Below are 27,582 nucleotides of genomic sequence, written 5' to 3' on the forward strand. Positions count from 1 at the left end.
ACTCAAACCCAGATAAATCCTGTTGACAATCTGAATCATTATCCTTTTGATAAATAACAGACTGGAGCCAAATTGAATTATATTTCAACATTTAAAAGTAAAAGTTCAAAGGCACAAAAAATAGAAGACACAGATTGCCATATAATTTGACAAGTAAAGACTGAATTGAAATGAAATTGGTTATTTTAGGTTTCCTGTGGTGCCACCATGAGGTTCACATTTGTGTTTTTTAATGAAATGTCTTAGTTATGAGATGGGTGGCCATGAGTCAGCTTGAACTGTAACTTTTCATTTAGCAGCAACATCAGGTTAAAATTTTAACTTTTCTTCACAACCAAATACCCGCAAAACTAACAACAGTCCTATCAGTCTAAGATATATTTTGTTTCGTGCTTATTAGCAAAATGTATTATGTTAACACAATAAACTAATGTTGACATTGTCATTGTGAGCATGCTGAGGTTAGCATGCCTTAGCATAGATGTGGTGTCTAGGATTACATTTTTGTAAGGAGTCATGTAAAAATATGTGTTTTACTGTGTGCTCATCAGTATTAAAATGCACCTTCTGAAAACAGAGGATAATAACACGAGTTTCACTTAAAATTTAAATGAGTTTTCTATTTATGTTTCTTCTTACATTATTATTTATTTAATTTTATTCTATTTTATTCTATTCTATTCTATTCTATTCTATTCTATTCTATTGGATGTAAAACACCTACTGTGTCCAAGTGCCAGGCTTACATTGTTTATGGTGTATTTGACCAAATGGAAAAAAACAGCACAATGTAAGATACTGTGCGATGTAAGATAAATCCCACTAAACTTGAAATATACGAGTTTATTTAATTGCCAAAACAAGGACACTATTGCATTTCCATTCAGCACTTTAAAAGGTGTCCTCAATGACAAGCATCACTGAGTTATTCATTTTGTTTTTCCTTTAAAATATGCACACTGTCCTCACCAACAGTTTATATCTCCTCCACAACCTCCTGTTGCTTCATAGAGAAACCTTCCCCTCGATAATGGATTCATACAGTTCGTCAGTAACGGCTTCATAACATCCAGCACGACTGTTAAGAAAATACATCTTTTCACTCGCGTCTCGTGGCTTGTATCCTTCTCTCTGCAGCCGTGTCTTTTGAATTTTGAAAGTTCCTGAGAACGAAAGTGGGAAAATTAGTTCACGCCTGACTCTAGCTATTGTGTTTTTGCTTGAATGCCCTTCTATTGTTGTCTCACCTGTAGTGTCAACAGATGGCACAAGACGAAGGAACACGGGGCGTGCGTAGGAGGGCAAGGCTTTTTGTACCGCGATCAAGAACGCGCCGAGGTCCAGCTGACCTCCCGCATGAGCTATAGCTGCCATGCCAGCCTTTCCCTCCACACCTGCGCACAGACAGATGGACAGACAGGTGCAGCAATGAATAAAAAATGATGTACGGTAGGTACTCGTTTTGGCCCCAGTGCCTGTGGATTTGTGCGTTTTCTCCATCCTAATTGAATCATTTCATCTGTACCTGGTACAGTAACTCCATAGACGGCTACGTCCGTGTGTTCCAGCAGGCCGCTGAGGACTCCCTCCACCTCTGTGGTGGAAACGTTCTCCCCTCGCCATCGAAATGTGTCGCCGCTGCGGTCCCTGAAATACATGTAGCCGTATTCATCCATCACCAGCATGTCCCCTGGCAGACAGAGAAAGGCAGAAACAATAACAGTCATTATCATGAGGAGGCGATTATAGAGCTGACAAGAAAGATGGTTGAGTCTGCAGTGATCTGGATTTAACAGTACAGTTTTGACAAGGCTCGAAAAATGATGGTGACTCACTATGCTGTCTAGTTTTACCATAACAGTAGAAGCAGTTTCGTTTTTTGCAGTCATGAACTCAAAAGATTTCTCCTGATGACTTTAGTAATGTGAAACTGCTGTGTCCAAGTGTCCTCAGTGTGTCTGTGGGTTTTTTGTAAATATTGCTGTGGAGTCCTTTTTTAAGGGATAAATAGTGGTATACTCTCTATTAATCATCTATTAATCATTGTTTTTGACACTTACAGGGAGCTGAAGCCTGTCTAATCATGACCTGGACAGACAAACAGTAGTAAACACTGGAAAAGTGCCCATTTTCATAATCCTACAGTGAATCTCTCTCATTTACAACATTGGGCAAGACTGCAATCCAGATTTCTTAAACTGGAATCCTTTGGCCTGTGGCATGAAACATGTTAACACAGAAAAGCTGGAAGTCATACACAGACAGTCCTTCATTATTATTCACACTGATGTTAAAGAATGTATAAAACGTACCCGAGATATAAGCAGAGTCTCCCATCTTGAATACACTGCGAGCTATTTTCTGATTGGTTGAATCCTGATCAGCGTATCCGTCAAATCTCCTGAGCGGATCAGTGTCGTTGATGCGTCCCACTAACATACCTGGCTCCCCTATAGAGACAGAGAGAAAACTTTTAGCATTCTATCAAATTGTGGTTTTATATGCGTGCGTGTGCGTGTGTGTATGTGTGTGTGTGTGTGTGTGTGTGTGCGTGTGTGTGTGTGTGTGTGTGTGTGTGTGTGTGTGTGTGTTACCAGGCAGACAGGGTACACAGACTCCCTGTGAATCCCTCAGCAGCTCTCTGTTATCCTGCTGCACCCTGACAAGTCTGATAGGGTAAAAGCTGGGCAGGATGCGGCTACTGAAGCCACACGCCCCCACCTGGATGTGTGAGGATACAACATACACGAGCCATTAAATCCCCCAGCTTTCCAACAAGTTATTCAAGCATCTTGCACGAAAGCACACCTTTCCATCAATGTTGATCAGGCTGCAGTTGCATTCAGTCGCACCGTAAAATTCCCCAACTCGCCGGATTCTAAATCTCTGGACAAACTCTTCCCAGGTGGAGGGACGGAGGCCATTACCAAAGGCAACGCGGACCCGGTGACGATCCTCAGATGGGCAGACAGGCTGGGCCAAGAGATAACGGCAGATCTCGCCTATGTACTGGATTACCTGGATATGCACACATACACGCGCAGAGGCACAATCACACACTAGAAAAGAATGGCTCAAGAGAAGCAGTAGGACATCTGGAACTGACGCTGGACACAGTCATTGTAGCAGCGCGTACTTACGGTGCATTTGTGTTTAACACAGTCGTCCCAGAAGCGACTGGCTGAGAACTTCTTCCTGATCACAATGGTCGAACCAAAAAGCAAACACTGTCCCAGGCCCATGATGGTGCCTGAACACATCAGCATGATGAGTATATCTTTCAGTATACTTGTTAGACTGTTTACCTCACCTACATGTTACCACTAATTTAGGCCAATGGGAGACAATAAAAAAAAATAGTTATTGCAAATCAGCAATATTTCAAAGGGGGCAAAAGAAAACAGTAAAAGAACAATAGACTATGGCTCTGATCATAACTTGTTGTAATGTCATCCAGTTTGATTGTAATTATAATAATAGCATAATGGAGACATCATTTTAAGGAAGTGGGATAAGGGTGGGATGATGACACTTTGTACATTATTCATCTTATCAGACACAAATTTAAAAATGGCAAAAGTCTTGTTGAAGATGGATGAAAACGATGAAAGAGAGCAACACCCACCTGCAGAGTGGTAGAGAGGAAGGCAGTTATAGATGATATCATCACGACGCAAACCAAAGGAATGAAAACCAAAGGCAGCGATGCGAAAATACCTGAGAAGTAAGATGGAATAAACTGACTGATAGATAGTATCACCATTTATCAGCTCATTAGTCAGCACTGATGCTCCTGATTGTGCAACTTCTCCTGAAGTGTACAGTCAGTGTTACTAACTAGGCAGAACTGAGGGAAAAGCTTTGGCTTCTTGTCCGTCAGCATCTAAATGTTGCTACTGTGTTGTTTAAAAATTTGCTTTCAAGAACTTTTTTTTAATGGTCCCATATCAAACACTTTTCTGGTGTTTTATTTGCGGTCTAAATATGCATTAAGGAGATATTTTCATGGTTTTAAGTACCAGAAAAATATCTCAATCCAGTTTTACTTCTCTCTTGAGCTTTGCTCTGGAGCTCCACCAAGAACAGGCTGCTGTGTCTGTGGCTTTAAGGTGGGTCAATATCAATGCCCCATTCCTCTGATTGGCTGACTTGTTTCTTGGTTTTCTTTGGTCTTGTAGCTTTCTAGATCTGCAACGGAACGACTGCTCTGGGTTTTTAAGGTTGGACGGTGGTCCACGCTAAGAATGGACACGAGTGTGAGTTTGTGACATCACAAACTTTCTGCGACATCAAATTCAAAAGAAGTCCAAACGACTTTTTCAAACGGCACCGTTGCTGAATACAACCTTTGTGCCTTTCCCCGTGTAATGAGTGTTTTGACACTTTCACAGTATCTATATAGCCCCCGAGCAAGCTTTGTAATGAAAAAAGAAATTGAAATAGAAATCTACGCAATATGGGACCTTTAATTCCTCGTCGTTTTTTCCAGCTCCATCCTTTCAGATAAACTCACCGACTGTGCACCACCACCGCTGCCTTCGGCATTCCTGTTGTACCAGAAGTGTAAATGTAGAGAAGCCTGTCTGCATAGAGAGAGACGAGACATTTCAATCGTGGATGTTCAGAACTCTTTCGTCTTTTCTTTGTCTGACAGCGTTTCACATATTGTGGTATGCACCTGGACTCCTTCATTAACATGTTTCTGTCCCTCCTTCGATTTCCTCTCTATATCTGACAGACTGAGCAAGCAAAGACTTGAAGAATACCAACTTAGGAATGTAATGTGATAGCAAAGGTAAAAAAAAAAAAATACAGACAGGGAAATTAATACGAGAAAAGTTTGTTTACAAACGCACAAACGTATGACCTAATAGCGAATGTTTACAGTGAAATACAGAGAAATTAATTAAAGCCAATAAAAAAAAATAAACATTGTTTCACAATACAGCTAAATGTTAATGTTTCTTTAAAGGGAATTGATGATTTGTTTGACGATGTGCGTAATCTCCCAAGAAGACCGGCGAGTGTGACTTCTGACAGCTAGCAATTCACTCCGGCAGGCAAAGACTTGCGAAGGACGAGAAGGTGTTGCAATCAAAACTTTGTAAAAAATGTAACATAACATGATATGGCGACACAATTACACCAGTACACCCAGTGCACAAATACTGCAGAGCCTCACCATTAAATTCTTTCCTGAGTTTGTAGCGTGGCGGGTGTGCGGGCGAACGAGCCAGCAGGGGGTCCAGCTTCTGAACGTGGAGGCTGCAGAGCTTCGCCTCATCTTCCTGCTCTCCGCTCCTGAACAAAACCATGCCGGGCTGCAGCGATCCAATCACTTCTGACACCGCTGAGAGACAATCAAAAGACACGTGTTGGAAATAGAGGGGGCAAACCGGCATGAGTTTTCTTTTTATAAACCGAGCGGTAAAAATTGTTCTTTCCATTAGAAATTCAGTTGTATGAAACATCTCTTAATGGCTGCCGGCTCGCTAAATATCAATCAGCAAATATCCCAAGATAGAATATTTTGGTTCTAAATAATTTGATTAGAAGATGCAACGTTTTAGTCATGTTTTCAGGAGGAAGTTTTCTTTTTTTTTTTTTATCCCAGAATTATTTTGTTGGGAGGTAAAATAACATTTTCTAAAAACACTCTAAAAATATTTTGTGTCAACATTCTTGAATCGTTTTTTAACCTCGTCACAACATTATGCCCTCAATCTTAAAATGCTGTCCGCAGCGAGCTTTTTCAAATTTTCATGAATTGTTATTTTAGAGGACTGTAATAGGCTTTCAAAACATATTTCCAAATATTTTGTGCAACGTTTTGGAATGTTTCCAGGGAATGTTATTCTACCTTTAAGAAAACAAAACATCCTGCTGAAAACATTCCTAGAACATTGCATCATTTCCCGCCGGGGTCTCCGCGATCTGTATCTTTAAAATATGATCTGCTCCCACCTTCACTCATCTCTTTTCCAAACACCATCGCTCTTGCTCCAGACACACCGACACAGTGCAGCAATGGGTGCTGCCGAAGGTTGTGGTTGATGAGTGCAGCCTCAACGCCCACCATAGCCAGACCTAGCCACAGGGCCACCACCAAAGGCTGGCTTTCCAAGTACAAAGCCACTACATCCCCCTCAGCCCAGCCCTGTGCCAGCGCCCAGTGAGCCACTGCATGGCATCGCTCCTGCAGCTCCCGAAAAGTCCAAACCTGGAAGAAAACGAAGTTTGATTCTTTTTGGTGCCGATGCTGCATCTATTTGTAATCCTTGACGAGCCCTCACCTCTCCTGTGGCCTCATATATCAACGCAGGTTTGTCCGGGTGTTGTGTCACTGTCTGGGCAAAGAGGGACGGGATGGTGCTTCTATTTCGCAGATTACGGTACATGGATAACCTCACTCGAAATATAACAACAAGACACCTTTGAGATGGAAAGGAGTGGAAAGTTAAAAACAAGAGGCAGCGTGGAAGATGAGTAAGTGTCAAATGGAAGACAAGGGGGAGAAACAAGCAACAAGCAAACTACTCGCGTACATTAGGTCTCTTTTGATGGTGTGTCGAGCTACGTGAATGTTCTTCCAAGATCCCCTCGAGGCTACGCAGAGTCCCACTCCCATCAACAGGCTGCAGAGCCAGGGGAGTGACAGAAACCACACAGCCCCCAAAACACTGACGCTCAGTATGACACCGCTCATCAGATTCATGATATTATCTGTGGGGATACAAACAGTGACTTTATACACAAACACAACTATAAAAAAACACAAAAAAACACACAAATTTCTGCCGCAGTGAGAGGAGGCTTACCTGTTAAAGAGTTTTAATTAAGTTCCATCAAGAAAAAAAAGTTAACAGCAGCAGTGAGGGCCTGAAGAGCTCCTTCACAAATCCAAAGAGATGTCAGCTTTACTCTTTAAATTGAGCCACAGCGCCAGGAGCTGCTCAGAAGAGCTGTCAGATGTTTGCGGAGCGGTCGTCAGAGGGGAAAAGCCTGATAAGCGGCAGTACGGAGCAGAGAGAAGCACAGGTTACAACTCATAAGTCCTGCGTCACTGTAGAGCGAGTGTGATTCATTACCCCGGGAGGCAAAATGTCACAGAGTGAATCTGATTTATGACATTTTAAATGTCTGATATCATGGGGAATGGGAATTGTTCATTTTATAAGCATCATTCCTTTACCGTAAGTATAACGGCAAATTACTCAATTTCGAGAAAAAGAACCACATTCACACCGAGAAGAATGATCAAAGTGCTGCAGAATGGCAACTATTATAGACAATTATAGGATCGTTATCATTGATTAGTTCACCTGCAAGCAGGATTTTAAAGGCGGAGTGAAGCTCATTTTCAACCATTTAATCTACTGTGTGGAGGTGGTCATATTTTGTGAGTAAAATTTTAATCTGTAATGAAGGATAGATATCAAATAAATGTAAAAAAAAAAAAAAAAAGTTGAAAAGACTTTTCCTGTTAAAAAGCAGCGTTAAACCATTGCTTTAAATGGGATCAAATAAGTGCCTGTGCGTCTACTCCCGTTATTTACATGTTGCCATGTGTAAAACATTAAGTAGGCTATTACATGACTCTCTAAAGTGAACCAAAACAAATGATCTGATTAATCAAGAATATTTTCGATCCTGGTATATGGCTGGATGGATGTAAAAGATGTAAAACACAAGAGGGCTGTTTGTAGCATAAATTCAGTAAGCACAATTTTTGTAAGCACAAACAACAAGATGTTGACATTACTTACAGAAATGGCAACAGCATGTTGTGGAGTTCAACTGAATTGCATCTGCAGGTTTTATTTTAGCCATTGAGCTAACATTAGCTTTCTGCTCCTGGTCTGCATTTTCTAGCTACTTGTTGGGTAGGATTTGTCTTTTAAGGCTCTGCTGTGTCATCGTCTCTGTCCATGTTCTGTTTGTGTCCTTTAAGAGCCAGGCCAACATTATTGTAAGGTTAATGTAACGTTACTTTGTCTGGCTGCAGAGAGAAGCAGCGAGGCCAGAACGGGAACAGGTAAGCATCACGCAGTGCCCCCTGGGTAATGTAGTTTATTTCGGGCCTTTTATGAATTGTCCAAATTACCTGATATAGAAAGGACAGACTGCAAAGTTAAAAGTGTCAGTGCTAAAGAAAAAGTCATGATATACTAAAGAGTGAAATGTGGATTTGCTGGTGAGCACTGGTCCACAGTGCGCTGATCTAAACTAAATTTAAAAAAAAAAAAAAAAAAAAAAAAAAAAAAAAAATCCCTTTGAAGTGATATCATAAGAGGTCCACAAACATTTCTTAATGTCTTTCACTGATGCAAAAGTAAGTGGGTGAGTTCTTGCAATTTTTTTTAGCAGCTACACAACAAATATTTTTTTTTTTTTTTTTCTGGATGCAGTCAGGGTGTCTCACGGAGACTGCAACTGTTTGTTAAAAAATAATTACAGCATATGTCCCATTTCTAATATTCAACATAAAAATTTTGAATCTATCTGTTTATCTATAAATCTTTCTTTCTGTCTGTCTGTGCAAGCATCTTTCTGATGGCAACTAATGCTAATAAACAGTACACTTTCAAGATTTTCCAAATGAAGTTGAAGCTTTAATAGATTTTGAGGTGCATAATCTTTAAAGAAAACAGTACCGAATAACATACAACAAAACAAAGTAAAAAAATAAGTTCATATAGCTATAGTATATTCTAACAACAATTCTTACATTCACAAAAAGCTGCATGTAGCTTTTTCACATAAAAATACAGTTTGCAATGCATGAATAAAAGGTTTTGATGTTCATAAAAAATGGAGTCACACTTATGAACCAAAGAACGGTTTAGTTGTTAAAAACAACACAAATATGGCTTTGATTTTGGGGAGACGCAATTTAAATCTAAACAAACAGAGACAAAACCAATCACATAAAAAGGCTGATTTAAAATCATTTCCTTTGAAAATGTCTTTGACAAGTTTGATCTACTACTATTCAACTTCAAATATAAAAACATGTTTTTACAACATGTAAACTGTTCCGGTTCTGTAAGTGAGACTGGTTCCCAAGTCTTCCTGATTATAACATATACTATGGAAGTGAACATATGCTGGACCATCAGTTTTACAACTTAAAAGTGCGATGAAATAAACAAACTCAAGTCTGTACAGCTCCCATTACTGCTGAAGTCCTCATTTCAGGGATGTGACTTCATCAAATATAGTCACTAACAATGTGTGGAGGCACAGGCAAACAGCTATAATAAGAACATAATAACAAAATGGAAATTTATTCCATAAACACACAGTTTGATTGCAGGAAGCTGCAGGCTTATCAGATAGGGTGTGTCTGTTTTTGTTAATTGCCCAAGCAGTAATTTTGTCCCAGATCTTTTTTCTTGGTTTACAATTTCAACAATAAGAAAAAAAAACTTCACATACATCAGTGAAAAAAAAAAAAAGCACAGCTTAATTGTAAACCAAGACAGATTCTTTAAAAATAGCCACAAGTGATTTAAAAAAAATAAAAATAATAATAATCACTTATTTTGTTTGAGCTCAGAGAAACAGCAGACATAAAAATCCTTGCAGGAGCCCACATGGGAACATGAGGAAACTCAGAGGCACTTATTGGGTAATTTTCATCATCAGTCGGTTGTTTCTCTCCCATAAGAATAGGCTGATAATACAGTACATGAAAACAAATATCCTCTGTGAAGATCCAATAAAGAAAAAAAAGAGACACTCTTAATTATACATAGAAATAAAAAAATACAGTGCAAACTGCTTGCTCGTGCTCATATTTACTTCTAGCCTACATAATGTAGACTTTACCATCTGCACTTTGAAATAAATATATTGATATTAGTATAAATTCGAATCACTCAGAAGGGAATACAGCTTATATTATGATTGGGAAATGTTCTGGATGAACCGATCAGCTAATGAAAGAGCTTCACTTTCACTTATAGAGCTCCTGAATGAACACATTCACTGGCTAGCTTCCTATTGCCTGCTGTGACATCAACAACATGTTTATCATATTATTTAATACTCATATTGAAAAAAAAAAATCTGTCATTACCAATACAACTTGATCTGCAGTGAGTGCAGAGTATTATCAGTCAGGAAAATAACTAAAAAGCATGAGGTAAATCCCAGACTTTACGATCCATAATGTAATTCATTAGTAGATGATGCTACTAATATTGTTGGATGTTTTCTGCTGATGGTTTTTGTGTTGTAAAAAAATGTGATCCCATTGAATTCCATTAGTGCCTGAAAGGCCTGAGGTGTTGCTACAATGGCTAGCAACATATTTGCTTAACGCAGCAGTTCCCAACATATCTGTTGTGTGACCCTTAACGATAAGAGGGATGTTTCATTTTGTAAAACATCCCTGTTTGAAAATATTTTAGTAAACTCAGAGACAATAGGGTACTTGAGTGCATCAGAAATACAGTTTTACTGCTTCTCAAACTCATAGATAAATTAACAACTGATTTATTTTGGGTCCAACCTATGAGTTTAGAGTTACTGCTACATTACGACACAGTTTAAATAGGTGACAGAATTTTTAAAAAAGACCGAATTTTTACTTCAAGTGATTCAGATCCTTAAAGGCAGGGACAACTTGACCCACATAGGCTAACGGTGACATAGTCTGTTTTTTGGAGAAGAATAAAAGATATGAGCTCCTCATATTTGGGATTCTCCTGTGTGCTGCCCACTCCGCACACCCTAAAGCAAAACAAACCACATGATCAGAAACAGAATAATCATTTCAGAGAAAGTAGCAATAACCTAACACAATGTAAAAATGCTCCATTACAAGTAAAAGTCTGGCATATTCTCACTTTGTGCTACCGAATACTTCTGATTTTACATTAAAAAGATACGATTAAAATGGAACACAGACTAAACTAGTATTTTTTGGGGGGGAGCTTATGGCCCCTTATCAAAAAGCATCATTTGGGTAGTGTCCTGGTTTTGGTCTGTTTACTTCTCCTTTGTTTTTTTCTTTCTGTGTCATTCCCTGTGTTTACCCACCAGAGGTCTTCAGCCTGTTTCTAGACAGGCTCAGCCTCCGGTCTGCCACGCCCATCTCACCTGTTCCCCGTCTCCCAGTCTGCGCATGCCTCTCGAGCTCCTCTCTAACCAGTCCGTCAGCATTACTCGTGTATAAGTCAGCTGCTATATATTCGCTTAAATTCAAGTCAACATTCTTCATGTTAAGCTCTTGTGAAATGTAAATTTCCTCATGTCAAATCCTGTAATCTTCTGTTCGTAATTAACCTTGGGTTTTTATATTTGGACTGAATTTCCCCATGTGTCTTCAAGTGCCTGGAACATGTGTTTGTAAAATCTTTTTGTAAATCCTAAATCCTTTTTCCTTCTTTTTGCTCCTAATAAGTATCACATGACACCTCTGATTTATGCTGCTAAAACAGAAAAATGATTCTTAATAATTACTAATATATCACACACATGAGCTATTTTCCGCAAGCATTTTAGTTATTTTAAATGAAGGACATTTACTTGTAGTGGGAGCATTTTTAGAGATCCATATTACTTTTACTTCAGAACGTAAGGGCAGTAGTTGAGTAAGTAAATGTAGTAACACCCTGTGACAGACTGAGAAAATGACGGTGGGTGAAATCACTGCGTTCTTACTTGTGACTGACTGCTGGAGGGATTTGTGCTGCTGAAGTCTGAGTATCTCTTCTTCTCTTGTGTGCAGATACAGGAGAGGAAATGGGCGTACTCATCTCTCACCTGCAGAGGGCAGCAGAACATCAGGATAAAAAAATATGCTGCTGTCAACAACCATATCGATCCGATTTACCATCTTTATCCCCACTTTTTTCCCCTTTTTTAATTGATTTTGATTTTGATTTTATCTATTGTGTTAATGTCTCTCTCAGCCTAATGTCCACACCAAGCTTCCCACTCACACACAGACACTGAATCCTACCTGTTTAGACAGCAGGCAGTGCATGAGGAAGAGCAGTGCACCCTGCAGGCTGTTGAGGATAGTGAAAATATACGCCTCCACTATTGCTTCTTTTCTGAACAAGAAGGCCCCAAACACCCACATCAGACCCAGAATACACATCTGGGCTATAGCTGTTACTGTGAAAGCTCTGCGGAGATAGAAGGAGAATGTGATGCGGAGGTCAGTAAAAGGAAAACAGATAATGATAGAATTATTACACATGGATGACTCAGTTACCACTGCAGTGTCTGGAAAACCTCCGAAGAATGAAAAGAAAGAAAAACAGCGTTGGCTGCTCAGGAAAGCAGCAACAGGACAGACTTGTTTTAAAATCAGTTTTCAGTCTATTAAAAGAGGTATACTATTTTAAAAAACTGTTTTGTCAATCTACTCTGCATTGGTACACTTTGTAGTATTCACTGTGATCAGCAAGTAGTTCTTTCCAGATTCACCAACTTAACCAACAATCCATTAATCAGCTGAGAATCTGAAATGTGGATACGATACTTATTTTTCCACTGACAGAAGCCACAGAAAACCTCTGGATTTGAATCGAATGCGTACTGACTCTTTCTAAACTGGAAAAACTTCGTGCTGGCTTGCTTTCAGAAAACAACTTCACTGTCCACATTCCTTGGACTAAATTAAGCGTCACTGATTAGATGAAGTAAGTGTATCCAACGACGGACACTGTTTTCATTGTGACTCAGATGTGTTTTGCAGTTGCACACGTTTGTGCAGTGTCTATGAGTGGATTAACAAAATGAGCATGCTGTAGACAGACAGGGTTGGCGGGCTGAGGGTGGGGTAGCGCGCGTGGTAGGCCCCTCAGTAGCAGAGCAGAATCGATACAATGAAAACATTCCCTAAATTTTTTTTCCTCAGCTCAAACTCTTTCCATTAAAACAGTTCTTCATCCCGAAGCATGAATCGATATACGCTTTACTTTTCCCCCTCAGCACATCACTTCTGATCCTGGATGAGCCGATCGCAAGTTGTCAGCTTAAAGTACAGGTGTGAACGCACCCGGGATGCAATATGATGATGCATTGAGATCCGATCTGCTTAGACCACATTGGGCGGTGGTCTGGGACGCATATAACTCCAGTGTGAGTGCAACAGTGTGGGTCACATTGAAGGGCCACCACCCAGATGCAGTCCTCTGAATAAGCAATAGAAATAGATGCAGCTCCTGTTACCATGTTCCTGTGTTCGTATCTGACCTGGTGCTTCAACATGTTACCGTCACGTAACAGTAACGTAACGTGCAGGTTTGTTCGTTTTGGAGGCTTTTTTTTTTCCCCTCCACTCAAACAGTTCTTACACCTGAAGATCTGTTTGCTTTTTTTTTTTCTTTTTTTTTCTTTTTTTTTTTTTACCATAAAAATCTCCCCCGTGATTCTGTAAAACGCAGCTGAACTGTACAGACAATGGGAGAGATTTAACTGCAAACTCGAGGCGGTAAAGCAGCTGTTAAGTGATCAAAAGCAGAAGGTGTATGCCAGTTTGTGTTTAGCTTTTTTCTCTTTGTTTACCTCGTCCTATGTCAGACACACATCATCCCCTCCAACCGTGGAGGGGTTGTCGTCCGCTCACACAGATCATTTATCCACCACGGTGCAGAGGTCGACCTACTGGAACCGTTCAATAATCTTACCCTAACTGATGTGGTCTTGACGGTTCATGTTGTGAATTACAAACTCACTGAACTGTGTTTAGACATTTACGAACATAAAATGCATCATACATTTCTGATAGATATCGCATTAAAATTATGTTTCATTGTGTTTACATGCCTGTTGCTTTAGCTCCTCTGTGTTCATCTGATCATTTACTTGTATGTGTTTATGTAATGTAAAGTGAGGAAATGAGATCCAATCACAGGTGGTCACTGGAGATGCACGTGGAGAGGTGTGATGAAGCCAGGTGTGCACCTAAAGCTGGCCACTTGTCATCACATCAAACAGGCCGAATAATAATGCCAGATGTGCCAAGGGCCTCTGGGTTTTGTTGTGCAGTGGAGAAAATTGAGGTAAGATTACTTAACACATTATAACCGCAACAGAGCACGCAAAAAAAGTCACACTGTTGCACATGCAGACACATAAGAATACACACTGACTTGATTTTGTGCAATTTGGAGAGGTCTGGATTGAGACTGGTGAACTTCTGGGCGAGCTTCCAGACAGTGATGATGAAGAAAAGAGCATTCAGGATAATGATGAAGCACACGGGGCCGTAGAAGCTCCAAATGAGGCCATCTTTCAGAGACAGCCAGCAGCTACATTTGGGAGGAAGGAAACTCTTGTCAACAAACAGGTCTGCCTTTCCTCACCGACATAGATAACCGCACGTGTGTCTATAATCCACTGATGTCATGACTATGACGCAGACACACATGCACAAAGACACAAACTTCCTCTGTCTCCGTCTCTTATTTGCTCTCTATACACAACAAACAAGCAATTTCCACCAACTTAACGCTTTCTTTGCACACTTACTGTTCTGCAGTGCCGTAGTGCTTTGGTCTAATGATGGCAGATATAATGACGATAGCAAGAGGTACACCGTAGCCGGTGACATATAGGTAGAGGGGCCGAATGGTGGCATTGAACACCAGGACGACCATACGGTACAGCTGCACGCCTTCCAACAGCATCCAGGAGAAAACGCCCAGGAAGTAGTAGTGGAGCATCGCTGCAACGAACCTGCAGCCGCCCTGTAATGTGACACGTGGAGAGAGAACAGATCAGAGAGGATGCTGTCACTGCAGTAAACTGATTAAGACAATCCTTGGAATAGCAACTATTATTATTGTTATTATTATTATCGATCATCTTGATGTCAATTAGATTACACTCATACTGATTAATTTAAGACGTACAAGTAGAACATCGTTAAAAGTCCTGTTTACAAAATGTATTAAGTAAAAACATGTCATTTATATTGTTAATCAAATACAAAAATTACTGAATTATAACTATTGATTGTGATGTTTTAGCAATAATTTAATATTGTAGCATGTTGGAGGTAATTTTACTTAAAGGTAAAATATGTAAGATTAAGGCCCAGTTCGTAATACCACGTTGTACGTTAAGAGGAGGCAGAAAGTCACTGTAGCGTCTAGGTAGTCTGTCCTCAGTCTGACTGTCAAAGTGTCTGCTGTCTGGTCCTATTGTGTCCTACAGTTTATTTGGCTGTTGAGCCCGTTGAGGTGCGCAGTGGTATTACAAGATGACGCAGGACGGAGCTATCTGGTTAGCATGCTAAATTCAGTAGAAATCTTTGCAACACAATACATAGACGTCTTTCATACGTTAAAACTGCTACTTCCTCGGCTTATTTGTTCATTTTGGTTCATTTTTAAATGTTATAAACGAGAAAGGAAACTGCTCTGAATTTATAAAAAGGCAAAATCTTGATCAACAAAGTAACAACTGTATTAATAGATGTATGAAGTTGCATAAAATATAGTACAAGTTCCCCAGAACTGTATTGCTGATAAGCAGGTATTTTTGTTTTCTGCTACTAACAAACTTCCCTTTTGTCATTTTGTGCTTTTCAGCTCTAATGTTGTCTGAAAAAGTTTCGAACAACATTTTGTTCCCTTTTTTTTTTTCCCCTCAGCAAAATTCCAGCTTTATTCTGTTGTAAAATTAGATACGAAGAGTTTGAGCTTTAATAGAAGAAGGCCCTGCTTTTTAGTAAGTGAAGATCAGTGTCATGTTAACCCTGGTTTAACGCAGATTCTCCAGTGGGCTATAGCTTCCACTCCTCTGTGGCAAGGGATGTTGTTGTGAGCATATAGTTAGCAAATAAAGATTTAGCTACCAGCATCAGTCATGGTGTTCTTAATATTTTAAGATGGGCAAGAAACGCCCCAATGAGAAGAACAGGTCAACTAATTGTAACTATCAAATTACGTTCTTATTAGGGAAAAGGTTAAAAGTGAAATTAGTGCAGTTCATGTGACTAAAGTGTACTTTTTACAAACATACCACTGGTGTGGTTTTCGAAATGCCAGCCAGGAAGATGAGGTCGGCCATGAAGAGGCAGATACAGAGGTGCAGGTGGATGGTGGTGCGGGTCCCTTGTATGGAGCGGCAGAAATTGAACGTCAGGATGCAGAGTACCAGACACACCAGAGAGAGGGCCAGCCCCATCTTGGTCACCAACAAGAGCCCAAAGGTGTGCTAGAAGAGAAGACACGTCAAGGTCCCGATGTGAAACCTTATGGGTTAGTTTTGCAGGTGAAAGGTTGAGAGAGACAAAGAGACAAGCAAGTTCATTGTACATTATACTTTCATTAGTAAAGCTACACCATCTCCTGAGCAGCCGAGAAGTTTTGGAAATATCTGTTTTTTACATGATAAATAATGTCTAACCAGTTCGTCAGTAGCTAGCAGGTAGCAAATAGTGTTTTGTTTTTTTTTATCAAGGTTTTTTTTAATGTTTTTTTTTCTTTGCTAAAAACAGTATATAGTTTACAATATGTGTTGTAATTTCAAGTTATGTTCTTTTAAAATGATAGTTTTTTTATACCTCTGAAGTACATCTTTAATCTGCAAATGGTCCAAAATGACCCATGCGAAAACCAAACTGGTGTCATGGCAAAGCCTGTAATACACCTTTCATTCCACTAGGTTACTGTGTTAGTGTCACGCTTTATTACGCCAATGATGTAAAACAAACAAAAAAGGTGCTGCACGTTTAGGCACCAAAAAATACACAGTTTAGGTTCAGGAAAAAGTCATGGTTTGGATAAAATGTAATTTACTTACTTAAAAGAAATCCATGTTGACTTTTGAAAGCTATTTTTGATGATGTTGTTCACCAATAATACTTCCGACTAAATGTCTATGTGAAATGGACCTTGTATTTAGCTGTGAATGTTTGTCTTACCTCCATAGGGTAAAGGGCCATGAGCACCGCGAAGCTGCTCAGATGTTCACATGTACACACAGTGTGTGTGGCATTGGAGTGCTGCTGATCGCAACCATCTGTGGACCAGGCCCCCCTCTCATTCCAGTATGCACAGATGTACTTCACCTCAGAGGACTCCTCTAAGTCCTAGTATACAAACAAAACCAAAGACAGGCTGTATGTTTTATTTGTATCTTCTTATTGTTTTGACTGTAAGAATCAAAAGAAGTAACACACTGGTCAAAGTCGGAGCAGTGAAAGGACTTTAGCTCAGGTGGGACTACCTGTAGATGTCTGAGGGTGATGTTGACCAAGCTGTTCAGTTTCTGAGTGGATGGATTGGAGACCACAACAGACACAACCCTAGAGAAGACCTGGAAGGAGGGATCTACATCGTCTCTTTCATGTCCTTTAAGCTCCTCAAATGACTTGTTCACAGATATCGCAAGATTCTTGTAGCTCAACAGGGCAGCCAGAGCAAAACCTGCAAAAGACAATCAGAGTGTGATTCTGTTATAGGAGAAGAGAAGAGAAGAGAAGAGAAGAGAAGAGAAGAGAAGAGAAGAGAAGAGAAGAGAAGAGAAGAGAAGAGAAGAGAAGAGAAGAGAAGAGAAGAGAAGAGAAGAGAAGAGAAGAGAAGAGAAGAGAAGAGAAGAGAAGAGGTTTACCAGGATATGTTCCCGTCCCAGCTGCAGTTGTCCAGTCAGTGTTGAGAGAAGCGTTTTCATTGGTCAAATAGATTGGTCCTGTGGGTCGGGTTTTCCCCCTTTGAACAGCAATCTCTGCCTCTATTCAAGAAACAAATCCATTTCAAATGGTAAACTCCCACTTTGCACAGTTGATGTTCATCATCATCATCATCATACAGGGAAATGGAGCTTATTTTTAGATGTGCAGATGTGAGTTCAAACATCTTACCTGTCTCTGCGGTGTCTATCGGGGTGCGGTCTCTTTTGAGCTGAGGACCAATGAGTAAAATAGAGTTCTCCACTGTAGTGAGCAGCTCGCTCACACCTTCACTGCTTTCCGGGAGTCCAGGGGACAGAATCCCATCAGTCGCTGTGAGAAGGTTCTGTTCAAGATGCAGGACACAGAAGCGGGAGTGAGAATACAATACGTGTTTACATGTGGTGTAAGAATACGTGTGTATTGAATCTTTTTCTGACCTCCAGTAGTGCTTCTCCATTAGCCTTCCATTCACCATCCCCACTCGGGTTAGACAGAGCCAAACAGCTGTTTCTCATCATGGACAATATGTTTGCCAGGACTCCAAGCGACTGGGAGACAGTAAGAGAGAGAATAATGGGACTGTTCAGCTTGCCCTATGCTAAAGTTCATGTATAGTCAACCCTGCAGGGCCATAGGGGGGTCTAGTAAAAGAGAAAGGCTCTTTTGTAGGATACTGGACCCTGGATTGTTGGCCAATAACAAACACTGACCTCTGACCTGCCTAAATGTAGACAACAGGGACAATCAACACACTATAGGAGCTCATTACATTTACTATATGTCTGAATGTTGCAGTTGGTCCAATTTGCTATTTATTCTTTATTATTCATCGTGAATTATTTTGTATCCAAACATGAAACGTACCTGTGCCGACCCGCCGAATCTGTCACAGTTGAGCTCTAGATGAAACAGAGTGAAACATCAGATCATGATCACACCTGTTGATACCAGACTACAGGCATGCAGTTAAAGCAGAGGAGTGTGATGGGATCTTCATTGCAAAGCAGCAGCACCGAACAGAAACTCATCAACATCATCTTGTGAGACATAGACACGACAGATCATGTGGAATCAGATTATTCAACACAGAAAGTAGAGCAAAAAGGAAACTGAGGTTCAAACCAGAAAGTAACACTTCAGAGCTGTCATGTTTAGACAGTGTTGCATTCGGAGGAAGCAATAAATTACATTTCATCTCTTCTCTGCAATAACATGCGTGTGAGGGTGCAAGTAAAAACTGGGACACCGCAAATACAAGGACGTCTGTGTTAGGAAGTTAATGCAATGAGGGTGTAAGTTGAGTTAGCTGCTTCATATGAGGAAGTAAAAGCCATGAAATGCGCATTTTATGTGAAATGGTGGATAATTCAGACTCACCTGAGCATGGTGTCCTTTCGTTGCCATAATTGGTGTATCCTTGCTCACAAATGCACACGTAACTCCCGTTAATATTCTTACATGCTCCTTGTCTTCCACACAGGTCTTCTTCTTTCATTTGAGCTTCATTGCATTCATCTACATCTATGTGGGGATAGAAAGCAGAGGCATAAGTAATATTTGACATTCCTCCAGAGACGTGCAACTTTTCTTTTGCTCATTTGTAAAAAGAAGATGATCTTTATTTGTTAGTCTAATTTCATGTTTAAAGGAATAGCTTTACTGTCTGCCTTTGATGGGGCAGAAAGAAACAAATCTGATTATAGAAGGTATTTCTCTGGGCTATAATGGAATAAACATCAGTACAATGTAATCACAGTCATGTGAGTCTCTTCGTGCCGGAAAAGGGATCTTAAAGACGCTTGTGAAATTTCCCGGCAAACAGTGTCGTGAGATGTTTTGTTGTTGTGCCATTTCAGAAGCTGTAATTAGAGCTGGTAGGAGGCAGGAGATGGCTTTGTGTATCAGGTCCGAGTACACGGTGTTGTAATAGGTGAATCATGATGAAACAAAAGCATGTATGACCGTTGCAAGATCAGTTCAGAGTGAAACAGAGTGAAACATCAGATCATGATCACACCTGTTGATACCAGACTACAGGCATGCAGTTAAAGCAGAGGAGTGTGATGGGATCTTCATTGCAAAGCAGCAGCACCGAACAGAAACTCATCAACATCATCTTGTGAGACATAGACACGACAGATCATGTGGAATCAGATTATTCAACACAGAAAGTAGAGCAAAAAGGAAACTGAGGTTCAAACCAGAAAGTAACACTTCAGAGCTGTCATGTTTAGACAGTGTTGCATTCGGAGGAAGCAATAAATTACATTTCATCTCTTCTCTGCAATAACATGCGTGTGAGGGTGCAAGTAAAAACTGGGACACCGCAAATACAAGGACGTCTGTGTTAGGAAGTTAATGCAATGAGGGTGTGAGTTGAGTTAGCTGCTTCATATGAGGAAGTAAAAGCCATGAAATGCGCATTTTATGTGAAATGGTGGATAATTCAGACTCACCTGAGCATGGTGTCCTTTCGTTGCCATAATTGGTGTATCCTTGCTCACAAATGCACACGTAACTCCCGTTAATATTCTTACATGCTCCTTGTCTTCCACACAGGTCTTCTTCCTTCATTTGAGCTTCATTGCATTCATCTACATCTATGTGGGGATAGAAAGCAGAGGCATAAGTAATATTTGACATTCCTCCAGAGACGTGCAACTTTTCTTTTGCTCATTTGTAAAAAGCAGATGATCTTTATTTGTTAGTCTAATTTCATGTTTAAAGGAATAGCTTTACTGTCTGCCTTTGATGGGGCAGAAAGAAACAAATCTGATTATAGAAGGTATTTCTCTGGGCTATAATGGAATAAACATCAGTACAATGTAATCACAGTCATGTGAGTCTCTTCGTGCCGGAAAAGGGATCTTAAAGACGCTTGTGAAATTTCCCGGCAAACAGTGTCGTGAGATGTTTTGTTGTTGTGCCATTTCAGAAGCTGTAATTAGAGCTGGTAGGAGGCAGGAGATGGCTTTGTGTATCAAGTCCGAGTACACGGTGTTGTAATAGGTGAATCATGATGAAACAAAAGCATGTATGACCGTTGCAAGATCAGTTCAGGACCGGCAGATGTTCATTTAGGAAAGGTTCAGTGGGGGAAGAGAAACTATGAGGTCCCAGACTCTTTCAGAGTTATTCCGCTTTTACTTGGAGGTGAAAAAATTTGCCCATGTCCTTATAAAATCACTACATAATATAAAATATACAAAAAAAATCTATATATACAAAAAAAAAACACATTCTCCCTTCATTTCTATGAAATTATGAGCTATTAAATGCATTCAGGAGCTCTCATGGGTTTTTGCTGCTGCAGCCTTACTTGATAAAGTCTGGGAGAAGGTGAAACATATCTCTATCGTTTGAGAAGCAGAAAGAAGTGCAGACACTTTGGTAAACTTTAATTTCCTCTTCCTGCCTGCAAACACCCCCCCCTCACCCCCATGTCTGGCCAGTTGTTCAGTCAGGCCCTATTTTTTCACTAATTAGTTTTTTTTCCATCACTAAAAAGAATAGACATAAAAAGCACCACTCACCTTCGCAGTTCGGGGCGATGCTGTTGTTTTTGCCATTGACGTACCCAAAATGGCAGGTGCAGTTGAAGCTCCCAATCACGTTAGTGCAGTTCGCCTTACGACCGCAGATGTTGCCATTACTTTGACACTCATTGACATCTGACAGGAAACCAAGTGAAGGAAGTGTTAAGAGCGACTGGAGGAACATGTCATGAATGAACTCTGGTCATACACATTCACACACACACACACACACACACACACACACACACACACACACACACACACACACGCACACACTCACCTTGGCACTCTCCGTCCACCGCTGTGAAGTTGGATTCCTCATGAATGTTTATGAATCCCTTTTGACACTGACAGTAGTAGCTGCCATTCGTGTTGAAGCAGATTGTGTGATTTCCACATCCATTTGCCATGTCTTCACACTCATTAATATCTGTAGGTTCGAGACATAAAACATACAGGTCAATACGTAATAAAACAGTGTTTGCTGTGACAGTGTTTTTCTCTCTTTAGCTGTTTTTCTCGGAGCTCTACCTCAGAGCTCTTATATGTTTAACCAGTTGCCAAAATTGTGGTGATCTAAGAATTTAAACCTCTTTTACTGTTGTTTTCATTGTAATCTGCTCTGGATATGAGCTTTACTGCCTAAAATGGAAAGGGGAATGTCTTTAAAAAAAAAAAGTACTTTTACTGGTAAACTTCAGTACATGGTATTGCACAATGGCAAAACAATTTGTGTCTAAGAGTTCTTGTCTTGCACATATGTGAAAACAACACAAGAAAACAACAGAACAGAAAAAAGAGAGAGTTAAAATGATAGGTAATGGCAGATTTACCAACACATTTTTTGTCAGCTAACTTGTGACCTTTGCCACAGTCAGAGGCATTATTTCCCAGCACACACACGAGCACTGTAGAGAAGGAGAGAAAGACCAATTAGTTTCATTTCACAATGAATCTCACAGGCCAACAAATCTTACAATGAGAAGAAATCCACAGTGAGGGCGAAGGGACATTTGAACAGATCAAGTGACTTTCCACTTTACAGATGACGACGAAATATCTGGGAAAATTTGAAACTAATCATGAGACCCAGCGCACAGTGGTGGTTCACTTAGACCAACTGAAACTATGCATAACTAATGTCGTCTAATGCGACAGACCTGCAATTTATAGGACCTTTAAAACAATTGTTCTATTCAACTTCAAATTCTTTTAGAGAGATGACGATTTAACTTTTTGATCATTTGTATTGTTTTTGAATTGACGTTAGACTAAGTTACTGCCGTTTGTAAAATGTAGTTGCCTCACTGATATAAACAGCGAGGAGAAAATATCAGAAATATCTCTCGATAATGCAACACAATCAACAAAAGCAAAAAAATATGTTCTTCATGAAGGTATAAATATCTACAAGGTTTTACAAGCTGTTGTTTTTATGTGGGTGTGCTTATTAAACTACCAAATGAGTGTTTAATGTTTGGTTCTCAAGAATAATAACACATGCAGTTTTGCTGCTGACCTCATCCACGATTTCTAACAATCACACTTTTTATTCTTATGTCAAAAGATACCTGCAGTGATTTTTATACTTTTCTTAAGGGCTACTTGCTAAAGGGGAATTTTAAGCTACAGAACTACTACTATAGGACTGATAAATGTACCTGAATAAACCCAGCAATGCAGTAAAACTATCAAAACGTCGAGAGTAACTTATGATAAAGGTTTGGACAGCGTATGACACTCCTCCATCACCACCAATGCTCAGTATGTTCAAATATTCCACAAGGTAGCTGTCACAGCTCCTAAAGCCCTTGTCAAGTATAATAACTGAAATTTTGGGCTTACGATGCTGAACATAAAAGTGGGAACATGGATTTTACTCTGTCTGATGTTCCTCTATAGGCCTACACGCAGTCTGAACAAATTTCCACAAAACCGACGTTCCCATTTGCCTCCACTGTACTCTGTGCTTCATGCTGAATAAATGCAGGCATGCTAACACGTTGAGCAAATGCGGTGAACACAGAACATAGTGTGACCTACGTCAGTCACATTTCTCTCACCAATGAGTCACCGATAAGGCAGAAAACAGCATCACGTACACATGGTGTTTAATATTCCCAGATCCCTCGTCTGTGTTTCCCTCCTTCGGTCACAAAGAGCCTTCTGTTGTTGTGTGATGAGGCAGCAACCCCACAGCAAAACCACAGTTTGACAGCGACAGTGAGTGTGTGGAACAGTGTGACTACTTATAGGATGAAATAACCGTGGATATAGAAACAAGGCCTGAATGTACTCAAAGAGTAACTTTATCCTCCGCTCACAGCCGACTTTAGTGCACAGCGGTAAATGAGAACAGTTGTGTGTCTCCTACACTGCTCTCACTGTATGTCTCTTTTTCTTCATATTTCTTTCTAAACTGTAAGCTGCATCTCGATCTGTCTCTCTTCCTGCTGACAGAGCTCGCGTTCACTAATAAAAGACAGAAACATGTCTTTTCAACATGTTCCTGCAGTTTTTTGTTTGAGCTTCTCTATGCAGATTGTTGTATGCACAGAGTTTGACACTTTAAAGGCTGTTCTCACAATCATCTGCTGAAAGTGCAGTTTAGGTTAGGTTAGGTAGTTACTTTATTAATCCCTGAGGGGAATTTTGTTTTTTTTATTTTTTGTTTTTTTTAGGTTAGGTAGTTTCTCTGTGCTTGGTGAAAATCTGGTTTAAAGGTGCGGCCCTATGAGCACGATTTGTGACATCACAACTAGTTTGGATTTAGTATTTAATTCATAGAAGTGTGCTGTGAGAAAACAGAGGCCTCCAGAGCACAAACACTGAGAATGGACTTGTGAAGTAAGAGATATCTCGTGTCCAGTTAAACTTTTTAAAATGAAATATACTTGTATATTCTGTAACTTTTGATGGTGGAGATCTAATTTTAAGAAGTTTAATGAGATGATTGAACTTCACATTTCCGTTCCAAGCAGAAGATTTTTAATACACATTATGAGGAGGGCATCGTTAAACCGGTCTGTTAACCTTTGAAAAAAATAGGTCGTTTTATTTTTGTTTGTTGTTGCCATAATGCTCAATTATTGATCACTTATAAAACAAATCAGTTTTTGTTTGACATCCTAATATTATATAGGAACTGAGACTCAGGCACATCACATGCAGCCGTTCTGCTGTAGTCTAACAAAGCATTTGACACAGCACTTTTATGATCTAAAGAAAAAAAGCATGACTGGTGCCTGACATTGTGCACACACAATGCAATAGGCTCTAAATTCAACACACATATTATCATCTTATAAAGTTGTCAAAAGTAATTTATCAGCCAGCAGTTTTCTTTTTACACATTTCCAGCAGACACATAACAACATGAGCATTCATCTGGAGTGTTGTCACAGGCAACTTGACAAAGTTGTTATTTACTCTCCTTTTAGATCTGTTTTGGTCTCCACCGACTCCCGGGGGAAACATTAGACTGTTTAGCTGACAAATTTACCATTACATCACAATATCAGAGAGTAGCATGTGAATGTGTTGCTACATTCTCGTCACAAGATGGTGGTATGTGGTGAGCCCATTAGTGGTTTTGTCTTACTTTTGTCACTGCCGACAAACGAGGTTGATGAGAGTAGTTCAAACCAAAAACCATGAAACTGTGAGCCAGAATTAAACCAAAACCAAAACTGCCCTGAAGCAAAGTGGTAAACTGCAGTCACAGGTGATAATTCCTCTACTGTTATACTGAGCACCAAACAAGCAATACACAATTCACAATTCCTGTGAAAAGAAAACCAAAGAGTGATGTGATCAAGGACTAAAACGTCTGCTGGTCAACATACCATGATCTATGACAACTGTGCAAAAACTGACTGAAGAAAAACTTTAGTGTGACCTACTGTGGCCTACATTTTCGGACTGAGATAGAGGAACCATTATTCGTGGTGCACCTTCTTGGCACCAGCAGAACAAGGGTACACCTAGGTTTGTGGTATGATGAAATAGGACTTCCTGCAGTGACTCATTGTGCAATCAGACATCTGCATGCCACAACAGGTCATTCAGGGCCTGGGATTATTTTACTGTGACCTCCTGAGGATCTGGTCACTCTTAGTGAGGTTTTCAGTCAATCTGACTTCCTTCTACAACCACCAGAAAACACAGCTGCAGGCCAGTGTTCACTTTAGTAGTTATGGCTCTTTACAATTAAAAAAATATATATTTTGACAAGTTACTAATGTTTATTTTTATATGATACATTGATTTAAAAAAAAAAAAAAATGAACGTGAGAACTTCCATAACTTTACGAGATATTTGTCAAATTAACAAAAACATAGTGTATTTAGAGTATTACACTCAAATTTAACAGTTTCATCTATTAAATGAAATATATATCATTGTGCAACTACATTGAATTTGTAATTTTTCTTTTAGTTTTCTGTTTAAAAAATGGAAATGTAATATATATTGAAAGATACAGGATGTCCATGTTATTTTATTTTTTTTATCAGACACATAAATTCACAGCTGACTTTTGTAATTATATTGATATTAAGTCTTTAAAATATAAATATTTCTCTTTCTTTAAACAGAATATTCAAGGATATGACATTATTTTACAGATTCAAATAGGAAACTGCATCCGATAAAATAAAGAAGTACATTGACCAACTTATCAGAAGATTTCTAAACTTCCCTATACTTTTTATCGTTTGTCAGCCTTTACACACCCACCCAGTCACATACACTCACACACACATGTGCGCAGACACATTGAGCTCTCATTGATAGACTTACCAAGAATAAGCAGCTCCTTCCCAAACTCCATTTCAAAGGCGAACGATAGTCCCTCACAGATGACGACCTCACAACTATCAGAACTATGAATGAATTGTAAATCTGACAGCTGTCCTGTGACTAAAAGTGTAGGTCCTCTCACAAAAGTTCATGAAATGTATTTCAGATGTACCGTTAGTCCAAAGTCCATTTAAATCCACAAAGTATTAGATTTAAAAACAAAAATGGATCATTTCAAAGATCTGTCCTTTTTGTCTAGAATATTCAAGTGAGGCAGGAAAAAAAACCAACTCAGTAAACCTTCACCAGCTTTCTTTCTCTCAGTTCAGACTCCTGTCTGAGCACGCCTCAACCTCCCTTTGATTCCTCTCTCCCGCTCTCTCTCTCTCTCTCTCTCTCTCTCGCTCTCTCTCTCTCTCTCTCTCTCGCTCTCTCTCTCTCTCTCTCTCTCTCTCTCTCTCTCTCTCTCTTTCTCTTTCCCCCCCTTTCACTTATCTGTGTGGCCTTGTCTCCCTCTCCACTCTTTCGTGCTCTTTTTCTTTTCACTCCATATCTTTTCATGTGGACAAATTTCTCACACTGGCACCATATCACATTGCTTGAACACACAACCCCCCCCCCCCCCAGTCTGTCCACGCTGTCTTTCACTTTTGCCTCTACTTCTCTGTGGCCTCCATTTTCAGGAGCTATTCACAAAAGTCTCATGAGAGGCAGAAACAGAGAGGAGGGGGGGGGGAACAGAGACTGAAGAGAGGGCAATGACTAACACTCAGTCTAAACAGCTGCTGCTGTACTTTTAGTTTTGCCAGTAAGTAATCTTATATCCATTCTCATTCTCCCCCAACTCTTATTCTGCATCTCCTCCCACTTTTCCTCCTTTCCCTCCTCAATGTTCAGCCTTCACCTAGTTCTAGTAACAAACACTGTATTTTCTCAAACCGCCCCCAGACAGCAAGAAAACAGACTGGAGACAGAGTGAGCAGGGTGACCTCTATTAAACTGAAATCTACTGCAAGACCACAGTTTGTGGTTCAGAGGAAACCACTTGGTAACACACCATTAAATGGAGCTTTGAATAAATAACAAGACACAGCTCTGAACTAAATCACCCCACACATTAAGAAATAACCTCTTGAATGAGAAAATAAGTGAGGACAACTTGATTAAATATTGGGTTACTCATTTGCTGAGCATTGGCTAGCTTCAGTTACTGTTGGGCAGTTAAATGTATAAATATCGCAAGACAAATTGTAAGATCTGGCTGTTATTTTACTGTAACATGACTTTGATCTGCTGCTTAACAGTTTGCTTTCACCTTAACCGATGTAACACACAAGGACTAATTGACTTAAATGGCATTCAGGTTAACATTAGGGTTGCTGGTGTGAAACATCTCCAGACAGAGCCCATGATGTTAGCCTGAACTCCGACCATAGCTCCCACACACGGGGGAAATACTACACATCAGACATGCTGGTCGTGACCTTTTTTTTTTTCTTTTTTTTTTAGCTTAACACAAACTAGTTTGCACTGTGATCTCTGGCCTTTTGTTTAATCAATTCCTTGAGGTATTGCTCCTGTGTTTTAAAAAAATACAAATA

General features: G+C 39.8%; 2 protein-coding genes across 2 annotated transcripts; both read right to left on the bottom strand.

Moving 5' to 3' along the window:
- Positions 1 to 83: 83 nt before the first annotated feature.
- Positions 84 to 6,988, bottom strand: LOC138209147 (long-chain fatty acid transport protein 1-like). Its single transcript, XM_069167532.1, has 14 exons — positions 6,819 to 6,988; positions 6,546 to 6,723; positions 6,294 to 6,432; positions 5,965 to 6,220; positions 5,183 to 5,350; positions 4,514 to 4,583; positions 3,626 to 3,717; positions 3,141 to 3,250; positions 2,809 to 3,018; positions 2,595 to 2,721; positions 2,313 to 2,450; positions 1,526 to 1,690; positions 1,248 to 1,394; positions 84 to 1,163 (listed from the first exon to the last, which is right to left on the bottom strand). Exons 2-14 carry the CDS (start codon positions 6,713 to 6,715, stop codon positions 1,006 to 1,008), a joined length of 1,950 nt encoding a protein of 649 aa, XP_069023633.1. The 5' UTR covers positions 6,716 to 6,723; positions 6,819 to 6,988; the 3' UTR covers positions 84 to 1,005.
- Positions 6,989 to 8,590: 1,602 nt separating this feature from the next.
- Positions 8,591 to 26,554, bottom strand: LOC138209307 (adhesion G protein-coupled receptor E5). Its single transcript, XM_069167791.1, has 18 exons — positions 25,982 to 26,554; positions 22,014 to 22,088; positions 21,461 to 21,610; positions 21,178 to 21,315; positions 20,101 to 20,244; positions 19,022 to 19,165; positions 18,509 to 18,543; positions 18,082 to 18,192; positions 17,834 to 17,987; positions 17,584 to 17,703; positions 17,200 to 17,399; positions 16,895 to 17,062; positions 15,991 to 16,185; positions 14,494 to 14,711; positions 14,115 to 14,273; positions 11,972 to 12,140; positions 11,671 to 11,772; positions 8,591 to 10,737 (listed from the first exon to the last, which is right to left on the bottom strand). The coding sequence occupies exons 1-18, from the start codon at positions 26,010 to 26,012 to the stop codon at positions 10,696 to 10,698; spliced, it is 2,355 nt and encodes a 784-aa protein (XP_069023892.1). The 5' UTR covers positions 26,013 to 26,554; the 3' UTR covers positions 8,591 to 10,695.
- Positions 26,555 to 27,582: the final 1,028 nt, after the last annotated feature.

Source organism: Embiotoca jacksoni, unplaced genomic scaffold (genome assembly GCF_022577435.1).
Source record: "Embiotoca jacksoni isolate LCO1_2020_lvr unplaced genomic scaffold, fEmbJac1.0.p SCAF_4, whole genome shotgun sequence".
Lineage (NCBI taxonomy): Eukaryota > Metazoa > Chordata > Actinopteri > Embiotocidae > Embiotoca > Embiotoca jacksoni.

What these genes read in the sequence shown, in the direction of transcription:
- LOC138209307 (XM_069167791.1), bottom strand. Translation starts at nt 26,012, where the DNA reads ATGGAGTTTGGGAAGGAGCTGCTTATTCTTG. An exon ending in GGTGGACGGAGAGTGCCAAG is followed by an intron (nt 21,316 to 21,460) that starts GTGAGTGTGTGC and finishes GTTTCCTGTCAG; the next exon opens with ATGTCAATGAGTGTCAAAGT. An exon ending in TTTCGAAAACCACACCAGTG is followed by an intron (nt 14,712 to 15,990) that starts GTATGTTTGTAA and finishes GTCACATTACAG; the next exon opens with GGCGGCTGCAGGTTCGTTGC.
- LOC138209147 (XM_069167532.1), bottom strand. Translation starts at nt 6,715, where the DNA reads ATGAATCTGATGAGCGGTGTCATACTGAGCGTCAGTGTTTTGGGGGCT. An exon ending in ACTCAGGAAAGAATTTAATG is followed by an intron (nt 4,584 to 5,182) that starts GTGAGGCTCTGC and finishes CTCTCTATGCAG; the next exon opens with ACAGGCTTCTCTACATTTAC. An exon ending in AGACTCTGCTTATATCTCGG is followed by an intron (nt 1,691 to 2,312) that starts GTACGTTTTATA and finishes TCTGTCTGCCAG; the next exon opens with GGGACATGCTGGTGATGGAT.